The following is a 13,196-nucleotide window of genomic DNA, read 5'->3' as shown; positions in this document are numbered from 1 at the left end:
TTGAATAATTTTTTAATAAAGCATCAACAAAGTCCATCTCAATAATAAGCATTTGTCAGTATCTAAACCACTTGATTTGTAACACAAGAATCATCCATGGAGAAATAGGCTTTCAATCTCCACTTTCTCCTCTGGGTATGCCCTGACTAATATGAATTATTTACATCCTGGCTATTAAAAGTAAAGAAATAAAATATCTATTGACATAGGTGAAGAAAGAAGAAAGTAGAGACAACACAAGGGAACCTGGTATAATAATTGATAGCAAGTTTAACTTTCAAAGCAACATTCAGCATGCTGTTTCCCAGACAAATTCCAGTCTTGGCCCATTAAAAAGGACCATCAGTAGCCAAGAGCCAACATTATTCAGGTTTTTGTATAAATCTCATGTCGGAACCCATCTTAATTTTGGCCTGTGCTTTGTTGCCACTCCCTTTTGCAGTAAAGCTGACTATATTGTCAGAAATATAGAAGTTAGAAATTAATTTTAAAAAAAAAAAAAATAGAGGACCCAAAATGCAAATTGCATAGTTTGAACATTTTGAACAAAGCACTTTCCTTATAGTCTACAGGATGTGTGGTGAGATACTGAGTTTTGAACTACCCATTTTACTGAGAGCCTACAGGATGTGTGGCAAAATATGGAGTCTCAAAATACCCACTTCCCTAATAGGATACAGGATACATGATACACGGTTTGGTTATAAAGTATATATGCTCTAACTTGCAGATAAATAGGGTTGTGTCCTTGTCCTTTTGAGCAAATTGTCAAGTTTTTGAGCGAATAACTTTATCAAAAAGATGCAAAGCTATTCAAAATGTTCTGAGGTGACCAACAAAGTGCCTGAAGGACATAAGATGAGTCTGAAAGGGCCTAAGCTACCTACCCTGGTCTACAGACGTATCCAGAATGATATGATGTTGACTTACAAACTTCAAGAAGAAAACTCTTCCATCATCACATGCACCAGTCATCATCATGCAAGAGGACACATTAGGAGGTAGCTTAAGTTAAGTTCCCGCTCAGAAACCAGTCAAATATCTATCCTAGAAAGTCACAAACCCTTCATGGTGAATAGTTTATATGCCTATTTATGAAACATCAACATATTGCATATTGAGTCTTTTTTCAGAATTAATCAAAGGACTCAACCGTCAGTACTCCCTCCATACATTCTTTCAAGTGCCATATTAACAAGGAGTGGGATAAAACACAGTGGAGGCTTGACTGGGAGTAATCAATTCAAGCATACTACTTGTTGGGGTATATAAAAGCTTTCAAATGGATTAAGATAATGGAAAATTGACATTTCCAAATGCTCTTTTTAAAACAAGTTCCAAGAGCTTAAAACATTTTGCTTTCAGATCAAAAATACTTTTAAGACATAAATAAAACAAAATGTCTCTTCTCTTTTTAAGAGAAAAATAATTTTTAATAAAAAAAAAAAAATTAAGATCCAAAATAGGTGTTCTTATTCTTCCAGAGTAAATGGTATTTTTATGGTAGAATATATATCACCTTTTATAAATACAAGTAGCAATTTTATAGATTGGTAATTTACCAAATTTCTTACCTTTTAGTTCAGCTTCAGCTGCTTTAATGAGGTTGTCTGGCAATGGAACTTTAGAGAGGACTTTTCCAGGATGATTAGATGCCAAAAAATATTTGTCCTTATATCCAAGGGGTTTGTCCACTTCTTCAACATCTCTGATGATGCTGCCTAATTCCTCTTCAACATTAGAGGCATTTGAAAGATAAGCTGCTTGTATTTGTCTCTGCCAAAATTTTGTAAACAGCTAAAATGGCAAAATCAAAATTTAAACTTTTTGAGGAGAAGCTTTTCTATGAAAATACCCAAGAAACACAAAAATCAAAAATATAGAATTTAAAGAAAAACCCTCAAATACTTATTTAACAGTCTGTGATAGTTCAAGTCAGCAAACAGTTTTATTAGCAAACATGTTGGTCTAAGGAAATACCTTTTGTGGCCTAACTAGCAACAAATGGCGAAATTAAACTTTTTTGAGGAGAAGGAGGTATTTTATGAAAATACTCAAGAAAAATAAAAATTGAGAACAAAGAATTAAAAGTGAAACACTCAAACAGTTACTTAACAGACTTTACTAGATATTGGACAGATTACTAGATATGAACAGGAGGGTACAACTTAAGCTTATACTATACTTGTATCAATTGAGTTACTTAACAAACTTTACTAGATATTGGACAGATTACTAGATATGAACAGGAGGGTACAACTGGGAAACAGATTGTCACAACTGAACAATTAACTTCTATTAAGCTTATACTATACTTGTATCAATTGAAATTGCACACTTCCTAACTAACTTTTAAATATTAAAAAAAAACTTACAATTACCAGAGCATCTGTATTAGTTTTGACCCTTGGTTTTGCTAATAGTTTACACAACAAATGACTGATTTTGGCAGATTAAATTCTCAAGGGAAAGCCAAAGGATCCCATAGGTCCTGCACACTGCATTTCACAGATAACCACAGCAATTTTGTGGATTACAGATATTTTTTACAGAATAATCACAGAAAAATGCAAATGTTATAATTTCCCAACCCATGGGACAAAAGGTCCTTGCAGAAAACAAAATAGAGAAAGCTTCAATTGTTTATATGTTTATATTATTCAATTGTACTTGAAATTTTGAGAAATAACCACATCTTCAAGTTGTATTTTGCCCAAATGTATTTGATAGTTCAGACTAGCAACCATGCTAATTACCAAACATTATTAGTCAAAACAAACACATAACTAACTAAAAATGGTGAAATTAAATTTAAACTTAATCCATGATTGGATACATGCCAAACTCATGTTTCTAGGACCCCTGTCAGGGAAGAGACAGGAAAGCAAACGCACTTACCTCCTAATCTGGGCTGGAGGAAAAGGGTGTCAGATATTCAACACTTCTAATCTCACTACAGCAGAAACCAACATCATAAGGAGTTACCTGCAGAAATTCTGTGAATAGGCTGCACCAATCACAAACAGTGAATTTAATGTGACCAGTGTGAAGAAGAAAGCATTGATAAGTATATCAAAGAACTAAAAATACTGGTGAAAGCTTGCAACTATGCAAGTGCTGACAAGATGGTCTGAGACAAAATAATAAGTGGCATCAGGGACCCAAAACTGCAAGAAAGACTTCTTCTAGAGGGTGATGCTCTAACACTTGAGTCAAATATTGAAAAGTGTCAAACCTACCAAACAACTTAGTCACAGCAAAGAACATTTGAAGAGCAAGAACCCTACCAAATAAGGATAGAGATTGATGCTATCAACAAATAAAAACGTCTATTCCAAAAGTCTGAAGGTACAACAGCACCCAGTAAACCTAAGGAGCACTATTTTTGAGGAGGGATTTACTCATTCAACCATGTTTGTCCTGCAAGAGGCAAAACCTGCTCAAAGTGTAAAAAGCTACATCACTTTGCATGTGTATGCAAAAGCAAAAAATCTGTCAATAGAGTAGTGGAATTTGAAGATAACCCAACTAACAACAGTGACAAAGATGAGAATGCCTTTTTTTATGCCATATAAAGTAAAATCCATAAAGACAAGGATGAAACTCTCATCATGCTAGAGGTAAACAACTCCTTGTCTGTAAAATTCAAGGTAAACACAGGAGCACAAGCTGAGATCTTACCTGCCAAATACTTCAATGCCTTGCCACATAACCCATCACTAACACAAAGTACCTTAGTACAAAAGTACCTAGAAATACTTAGCTTAGCTAACATCTTACCTTCCAAATACTTTGATACCTTGCCACATAAACCACCACTAACACAAAGTACCTAGAGGTACATTAGTTAGCCTACTGTGGATTGGAAAATCCCTGTCAAAGGTGTGTGCCAGCTGAAGTGTAAGCACCACTCTAACAAAGCTGAAACCTTGCCCTTATTCATTGTTGTAACTGAGTTGATGCCTGGGTTCAATAAACTAATGATCTGGTAGAATTTTATAAAGAATATGTATGGTATTTTAGTAGAATTGTATTATTCAAAAATTATTTAAGCTTATAAAGGGAATAATAAAATAAAAAAAGACTATGAATATCTGATCAGCTTAACAGAAATTTGTTGTATATTGCAAAGTACAAATTTCATTAGCCTATAGTGTTTCATTTAGTTTTTTTTTTACATAACCTTAGGCTACATTAGAGACCATTCTAGGAAGGGCTTACTTACCTTAAATTACCTTAAATCACAGCTTGGAGCGATATAAGGATTATCCATCCTTGTGATGCTCCATGAGAAAAAAAAGAATTTGTTTGGTGTAGATTGTGGCTGTTAGATTAGACTCTTGTGGAGGACTCTGCAGCTTCCCAATTGTAAAGGAACTCCTGGCAGAGCCATTCCCTATCAAGGTGGGACTTGAACATGTCAATTGAAGTAGCAGAAACTGTTTCCTCAGAGAGCTGGTTCCACATATTGATGATTCTTTGGCTGAAGAAGTGGCTTCTATGTCTACTCGTGGAACGCTGCATGGAGAGCTTCAAAGAATGTCCTCTAGTACCAGAATGCAAGGGCTGTGCAAAGAGACCGGGAAGGGTATGTTTAGAGAGGATTTTTTTGGTTAAAATAATATCACCCCTTTTCTGTTGGTATGTCAGCGTTGGCAGCTTCAAACGACGTAATCTTTCTTTGTATGGAAATTTATTCATGTTGGCAACCATCTTAGTGGCATGACACTGGACATCCTCAAGCAACTTCCTATCTTTTTTGAAGAAAGGGGCTGCCAATGACATTCCAACCTCCAGGCGTGGACGTACAAGCGCCTTATATAACTTCATAAGAACTCTAGGGTGTTGGCTGGAGATGGTTCTTTTTATGATACCAAGGGTTTTATTTGCAGAAGATGAAACAGACTTAGCATGGCTGCTAAACTTTAATTGGTGATCTACAATAACCCCAAGATCTCGTTCATCGGAAACAGCAGAAAGGAAGTTGTCTTGAAGGAAATACTTATGATGCTTGTTATTTTTTCCAAAATGAATTACATGGCATTTGTCAACATTGAAAGTCAGAAGCCACATGTTAGCCCATCCTACTAGACTATCAAGATCTGTTTGAATTGATTGCTGGTCAGAGGGAGTAGCCGCTTTTCCAACTAGTTTTGAGTCATCAGCGTAAAGGGTAATAAGATTTGAAAGAAGGGTGGGTAATTTGTTAATATAGAAGTTGAAAAGTGTTGGTCCAAGAATAGTGCCCTGGGGCACGCCACTTAATACAGTTGTGGGAGAAGAGAAATGAGGAGTTCCTTGCAAATCAAAAACTCTGACACTCTGTGATCTTTACACTTGTTTCAGAATAGTGCACATTACATTTTGGGATCAAATTGGTGATTGAATGGTGTTGTTATTGTTGTTATTTCCTACAGAACAGTCATTCTTTTTTGGCACTACCAAGTTTACTAGGCTACTAACAACTCACCACAGCACTAAGCTGCCTGAGGCCATCACAGCTACACATGCTCCTCCCTGATCCCAATCTATTTAGAGCCTCTCTCTTTACACTCTACCAAGAGGTTCCCATTTCCTTCAAATCTTTGTTATTAGGCTAGGGGTAAGATAACCAGTACTGGGACACTTCAATCACTCTGCCTATTCTGGGACAGAATCTTTGGTTGGATTGCAACATGTCCAATACTGGGACAAAAGACAACAGGTTTTTTGGAAGCAACCCAGAAAAATGTATGGATTGGGTGTCCAAGATTAAAGTCTTTTGTCCCAGTATTGGACATGTTGTAATCTAATCAAAGATTCTTCCCAGAATAGGCAGATAATCAAAGTGTCCCAGTACTGGTTGTCTTACCACAAAAAGTCTTAAGTCCAAAGGATTTACAAATTCCTCATTACTGTAGTAAAGATATGTTACAGGGAGTAAATCAGATAAAAAAAAGACTAGATGCAAACACAAAAGGAAAAAACATAGCATCATACTTTATGAGATGATGAAGTAGATAAACAATTTCTCAAGTGTAGCGTCATAGCGTGCTAGATTTTTAAATTATTTGCCTTTCAAAAGTAACGTTTTTAAGACTTTGCTCTAAAAAGTTTTCCAAAAAAGAAAGTTTACCAAGCATATGAGGAGTATATTAAAACCAAATATGAGCAAAAAACAAGTCAGACAATAAATTTTATTCACAAAAACTGATGATGATTTGATTGTTAGTTGAAATGCTACCAAAAGAAATGAATTTTCCATGCATAGAGAGCTCAGGACGCAGGAGTTCAGGGAGCAACGGAGTCTAGGGAACGATGGCAGACCATGAAAGATCATCCTTTTCAGTCAATTATCTAGGGCCAATCAAAAGCAGGTCGTCCTCGAAGTGATCGAGAAGAGGTAGTGAATATGATTTGAGGAGAATTGAAATTTTTTGATGAGGTTGTAAAAAGCGAGGCTCTAAATGGAATAGGCTGTAAGAGAACCGCAAGTATCTGCTATGATCTCAGGTGGCTTGGTGCTAAAGCGAGTGGTTGGAGGTAGTTGTAGAAGCAGAAGAAATTACTTTCTAAGAATAAATGGAGCATAAAGGATCAAAAGATCATAACAGGATCAAAGTCCTTATTTCACTCCAAGCTGTGATTTAAGGTAATTTAAGGTAATAAGATAAACAAAAATTTAGATGAATTAAAATGTCAAATGTCATATAGAACAGAAATTACCACAAACAGGATAAGGGTAACTACTATCCCAAAGCAAAATTTAAAGTCCATCCTTCTGTTTTTTCTACCATTACCTAAGACTTTTAAGTCCATTCCCTAGCCGTTCTAGCCATATTTCAGATAACATATTTCCATAAACCTATAGCGTCTTTTGATTTCATTTTGTTTTTTACCTCAATTCATGATTCAATGTAGAGATGCCATGCTCCCTTTGGACATTCTCTTAGGTTTTCACATTGATACCCTCAGCCATCCTCAAGATACTGCAAGTACACCAGTTTGATGACCTGGCAATATGTTGACAGATTCTTGCCTGCAAGAACAACAGCCTTTGGAGGATTCTGAGCATCGACTGGAGAGATCACGTCATAAACCAGATATTCAACTCTATTTCAGGCCATCCCAGGGTCACAGATGTGGTTCAACAGCGAAGATAGCTGTAGTTTGGGTGGGTGTTCCGTATGAAGGACAATAGGATCCTGAGACAGATCTTGAAATGGAAACCTTTGGAAATCCACAGGAAAGGTCGACCAAAGAACATCAAAACCAAAGAAAATGATTTTGCATTCAAAGCGCAAAAACTATAGAAAAGGATATGAAAAAGAATGGGACGCAATAAAGAACAAGAAAAACTCAACGGCCAGTTAGCGCAAAAGTTTACTTGCCTATGTAGCATTATTGTTAAAGATGGTGGATGTGGTGAAAACACAAAAAATAGAATGGTCAAGGCCAACGGTGTAATTGCAGAGCTAAAAAAAAGTTTTTAAGAACAAAAAGATAAGTCTTTGAACCATAATCAAAATGACAAAAGCGACGGTGATGACACTCGTCAAGTAAAAATCTAAAAAGTGGGCACTAAAGGAACGGAGGGGGTTTTTTTAGTTGTTTTTCAGAGGAATTGTCACGATTCCGAGGAATTGTCAGTGAGACGAATTCCTCAGGCATCATTAAGTAATTCTGTAAGGCCACAGGTATGTTCGGTTTTTCATCCTATATGTCATCTGGCAATTGTTCATTTTTTGGTTGTTGCTTATATTGTATTTTTTGCATCCCCTTGTATCCCTGGCCATGGAACCTTTCGAGGGGGAATACGAGTATTGAATCTACATTTTGTAATTATTGGTGAATAAGACTCTGAACTCTGAATTCTTTTGGGTACCCGTTTGACTGTAAGTTTTCAAACTAAAGTTCTACGAAAAATGTGGACTTATCCACCTTCCTAGGGCTGTAATAAAAAAGATTGAGATGGCTAGGAAACCTTCTGTGGATGGAAAATAAAATTTTACCAAAGATTGTCCATTTTGGCTAGCCATATTAACAGCAGGTCGTCTCAAAGGGGTGGAAGTAGGTTGTAAGGATGGACTTAATTGAATGTTGAACCTTTTGGGAGGTTGTAAAGAAGTAGAATTTGAATATTTTGGGTTGTAGGATTAGTGTGCGTAGCTGTGTTGTTATCTAGTGGCCTGGTGCTGCGATGAGCTGTTAGTAGTAGTAGTAGTAATATTTCAGTGGGTACAATTTAATCTTTTTCGAAACAATTTCGGTTGGAAAACTAGGACAGTTAGTTTTGAACTTCAGGCAACACTGCTGTAAAGCGCCTAAAGTTGAACATTAAATGCGTGAGAGTTGAGATTTCCAATTACGATGAACTGTAAGGATAAAGAGGAAGCGTATTCAAATGATATTGACAGAAAATTTGATCAATATGACAAGGTCAATATAAAATAAATTTGTCTATGCTAGTGTGACTTTACAGTTCACAGTCACTTCTGGTTTTCTTTGTATTTATTTGAAAGTAGGGCAAAAAGAACCATTATCCAATTGAGCAAAATTATATGAAACTAAAACCCTCACATCTTGATACCAAAGAGGATTGGAGAATAATTATATATATCCCATCAATGAAAAGCTAAAAATCTAAGCTATAGGCTACATCAATTGATTACTATTAAAATTATTTTCCAATTACAATGAACTGTAAGGATAAAGAGGAAGTGTATTCAAGTGATATTGACAGAAAATTTGATCAATATGACAAGGTCAATATAAAATAAATTTTTTTATGCTAATGTGGCTTTACAGTTCACAGTCACTTCTGGTTTTCTTTGTATTTATTTGAAAGTAGGGCAAAAAAAAAACCATTATCAAATTGAGCAAAATTATATGAAACTAAAACCCTCAAATCTTGTTACCAAAGAGGATTGGAGAATAATTATATATATCCCATCAATCAAAAGCTAAAAATCTAAGCTATAGGCTACATCAAAATGATTACTATTAAAATTATTAGTAAAATTCTAGTTGATTGACTGCTTGCTATTTCAAAAAGAGGCTAGGTTAGGAAAACAAAACTTTCAGGGATGGGTGTACAGGCTAAATTATGTCCTGGGAAGGTATTTTGAAGTACTTACATCCACTCTTCCCTCTAGAGGGCCCTGACCTTTGATTACCTTCAAAAATATATGTGTTATAGGCCTGAAAGTGAAATCTTGCAAAATAGATCTTCTGCTTGAATGAAGTACAACAAAATTGTTTTCAGGGCAAAATTCTAGTTAATTGACTTGTTGCTATCTCAGAAAGGGTTTAGGTTAGGAAAATGAAACTTCCAGGGATGAATTTACAGACTAAAGTATGTCCTGGGAAGGTATTTTGAAGCAATAACCTCTACTCCTTCTCCCTCTAGAGGGCCCTGACCTTTGATGACCTTTAAAAATAGGCTATGTGTGTTACAAAAGTGAAACCTTGAAAAATAGGTCTGTTGCTTGACTGAAGTACAACAAAATTGTTTTCAGATTCACAATTTTGCTCAATCCCAATTTATAAGGTTTTAAAGATATGCAAATACATTTCCTAGATTTTGAAAAAAAAAACATTGTTATGGCTCAGAATTCTACTCAAATAACAAGAATTGCATTTTCAGAACTAAAGCCAGAGAAAAAGAAACTGGTAACTGAAATTTAAGGTAAAATATTGTTTCATCAAAATTTAATTAGGTATAGACCTGTCATGTAGGCAAATTTCAGGGCTCTCTAGAGGGAGAAGGAGTAGAGTTGGATACTTTAAAATACCTTCCTGGGATATACTTTAGCCTATAGACCTGTCCCTCAAACTTTCATTTTCCTCACATAACCCCTTTTTGAGATAGCAAGAAGTCACTCAACTAGAATTTTACCAAATTATTTAAGATCAAATACTTGAAATTATTAGTTTATTTACTTACCTACAAGGATTTCTTATTGTAAATGCCAATTATCCTATTTTGATGTATGTATCCTTTCAGTGTTTCAGTTTTAGGCCTATTCACATATTAACTGAAAGCTTATTTTCTTCTGAATCTAAAAATGTAATTTTTATTGCTTGATATTTACTCTATAGGCCTAAATCAAAATTATTCAATGTAATTTATTTTCTTTTCAATTGCTTGTCAAAACAGAGATCACATTTTTAATCTATGCTGACAAATTATTTGTGAAAATTTGACCAAGAAGGCAGGGTTCCTGCTACTGCCCTCACATTATAGCCTACCATGTTGTAGTAAAATAGGAGTGGCCCAAAAACACATTGCTGTTTTTCTGAAATTCCAGAGGAAAGGGGTATTTCCCAAAAAGAGGTCTTTTACCCTAGTTCAGCACAGGGATCTTGACCCCCCTCTTTAATGAGGCCACATGTAGTTCTAGGCTATATTCAATTTATCCCAAAGTTAGAATTATGATAGATTAAGGTAGATTTATCCTAAATAAAAGATGACAAATTAAATTATTTATCTTGCTTTGTAGCTTATGAGATTTTGAACATATGTGAATCTGTTAGCTTCACCTGAGTTGACCCAGCTCCAAAATGGGTACCTAGAGAAATCTGGTGGAAAAACATGCAAAGCATAAGATGACTTCCCCCTCCCCCTAACCACAAATTATGCTCCTGGCCATAGGGAAAGAATCAGTAGTTACATTATGCAGACACAAAAATTGTTTTGGTAAATATTGAGCAGCTCACATAAATGACCTACAAATAAAGTGAAGATACCACTCAATAGCTTTTTTATGCTTTTCCTAAATATAATAATTGCTTTGATTTTAACCTATTAAATGTAATGCAAATTTGATTTTAATCTAAATTTTGTAATCTTACCCAAATATATAGTGCATTTCCCATACATTTATTGGTTCTTGATTTTGTTATCAACTCAATTTAAATATAAAATGGTTTTAACAAGATGGACACTACCAGAGGTATATAAGCTTTAACAAAAATAAAAGAAAATAGTGTCATCTTTGAGTGTCCAAAAAGGGCTTAAAATTGAATTTGTATGTAAAACAAATATTATATTTGGAAAGAGCATGAAATAAGGCATCAAGTGGTATGTTCACTTTATTTGTAGGCTATTTATGTGAACTGCTCAGTATTTATCTTTGCTTTTGTTTTCTCATATATGAAATTTTTCAGAAGGTAGAAAATTATAGTGAAAAGCTTCAATTGTTATTTGCATCTGAACTATTTTGTATTTGGTAAATATGTTTGCTTATTTTAAGGCTCCTATATAACTTTTATTGTCCTGTATCTTTAGCTTTTGTCTGCTGATGGCAAAAATGAAACTGTATCATAAGACTGATGGTAGTTTACAGCTGATTTAGCTGCAATTTGGAGCAATTATGCTTCTAACCAAAATGCAATCATGCTTATACACAAAATGTGATCATGAATAAAAAGTGACGATTTGCTCTATAGACTAAATATGTATCTAGGAAGGTGTTTTCAGCTGCGCACTTTTACACTTTCCCTACCTGTATGATTTAAAGTGCTTTTTGTTTATTCAAATTGGGTTTAGAACCCAATTTGGGTCCTGGTAATTTCTTTGCAACAATCTACATTCTAAGAGAAACAGACACAAAATAAAAATTGTATCCACTTCTTTTTTATTCACATTTTTCCTAGGAAGAAAAAGCCAACTAATCAAGAATTCCAATGTCAATAATATTACTTTGTGAACAATTATGGAAAGAATAAATTATGTTCCCTAATTGCATAGGGAAAAAACTACAAATGGAACTGCACCTGAATTCACCGAAATGCTCTCAAAAGCACATAATTTGCTCTGTTCTGCAATATTGGGGACTATGAGTCCTTTGAAAAATAATATTCTAGCATAGTATTTATTTACCATAGGTGAAAGTTCAATATTTTTTTTTTTATTAAGTTCTGACTATTTTTCAAATCATGCCAGGAAATCCTCTCCTCACTTATGTAAATTTTCCCCTGGAAATTTCCTTTCCTGCTGAAAATATGCCCAAAAAATTTGTTTATATTTCCTAATAACTAATACTAGGGTATATATAAACAATGGACAAATTTCATAACTTACTCAGTTCCCCCATGGAATATAGAGGGCAGGGCTTCCACTTTTGGGGAAATTACCCTATTTTAGGGGGAAATCACTTCTTTTAGGGACACTTATTTTGAATATAAGGACAAAAGGAAATTTGAGGCAAAGTAAGGATTTTCAGGGAAATCTGGGGTAAAGTAAGGGTTTTCAGTGAAAGTTTGATTTTTTCAAACAAAAGGCTGAAAAATTTGTCATTGCAATATTTTTTAGTGAGAAAGATCTAAAACTTCCTGTTGAAGTATTGGACATGGTAAAGTGTAGTGATGGATCAGCTGAGGGTCTGAATAACTGCATTGAACAAGTCATTGTAAAAAATTCAGCCCTGGCAAAATATTGTTGGATTTTGTGCAGATACTACTAGCATCATGTTTGGAGCAAATAGATCTGCTTCAATGCTAATGAAAGCCATGGTGCCTCATATCTTGATTGTGAAATGCTTGTGCCATCTTATTCACCTATGTTCATCCTATGTTTGCTTCTCACTTCCCAAGACACTAGAAGACTTGGCATGAAATATCAATGCCCACTTTTCCAGGAGTGCTTCCAGGGGAGATAAGTATGCCAAATCTCAGAAGTTCTTTGAATGCAAATCACTCCTGATTCTTGCACCAGGACAGACCCATTGGCTGTCCCTTCAGGCCTGCATAAGGAGGCTTGTTGAACACTGGGTTGCTCTTACTCATTATTTCATAGAAACCATGTTTGATGACCCAACTACAACCAATGACTTTATCTTTTCAACATTACAAAGCAATCTGACAAAGCCATACCTTGAATTTATGGACTACTCTCTTGGCCTCTCTAATGAATTCAACACAGTGTTTCAATCTGAGCTTCCACTTCTTCATTCTCTAAAGGCAAGTGTCAGAAAACTTGTAAATGATGTTGCATCTAATTTCATGGAAATAGACTATATTTGTAGTGTTGTTTTGTTTACCAAACTGTATCCTTACTGTACCTTTCAAATGAGTACCTGCCTTTAAACCAGACTTGTGTGGGAATAGCTGCAACTGATTTAATGCAAGAACTTGTAGATGATCAGGAGCCAAGTGATAATATTGATCTCTTTTACCAGTCTTGTTGAAACTATTATATAGTCCTAATCAAGCGG

The 13,196-nt window shown here is 35.0% G+C and overlaps 2 protein-coding genes across 3 annotated transcripts in view; one reads left to right on the top strand and one right to left on the bottom strand.

The window, feature by feature from the left end:
• LOC136038844 (ribosome assembly protein METTL17, mitochondrial-like) overlaps positions 1 to 6,060 on the bottom strand; it is a 44,759-nt gene extending 38,699 nt beyond the window's left edge. Inside the window, exons 1-2 of the mRNA XM_065722259.1 lie at positions 5,980 to 6,060; positions 1,575 to 1,797 (exon numbers count right to left, since the gene is read on the bottom strand). Of these exons, the coding sequence (XP_065578331.1) occupies positions 1,575 to 1,797; positions 5,980 to 6,027 (271 nt within the window). The 5' untranslated portion in view covers positions 6,028 to 6,060. The remainder of the gene's footprint in view (positions 1 to 1,574; positions 1,798 to 5,979) is intronic.
• A 2,228-nt stretch (positions 6,061 to 8,288) lies between these two features.
• LOC136038843 (terpene synthase-like) overlaps positions 8,289 to 13,196 on the top strand; it is a 57,053-nt gene continuing 52,145 nt past the window's right edge. The window contains exon 1 of one of the 2 annotated variants that reach the window (XM_065722257.1): positions 8,289 to 8,418. In XM_065722257.1, coding sequence (XP_065578329.1) covers positions 8,350 to 8,418 — 69 coding nt within the window. In that variant the 5' untranslated portion in view covers positions 8,289 to 8,349. Of the gene's footprint in view, positions 8,419 to 8,643; positions 8,745 to 13,196 lie in introns of those variants that run through there. The other variant, XM_065722258.1, reaches the window with a different exon arrangement.

Source organism: Artemia franciscana, chromosome 18 (assembly GCF_032884065.1).
Source record: "Artemia franciscana chromosome 18, ASM3288406v1, whole genome shotgun sequence".
Classification (NCBI taxonomy): Eukaryota; Metazoa; Arthropoda; class Branchiopoda; order Anostraca; family Artemiidae; genus Artemia; species Artemia franciscana.
This window is presented reverse-complemented; position numbering and strand designations above follow the sequence as displayed.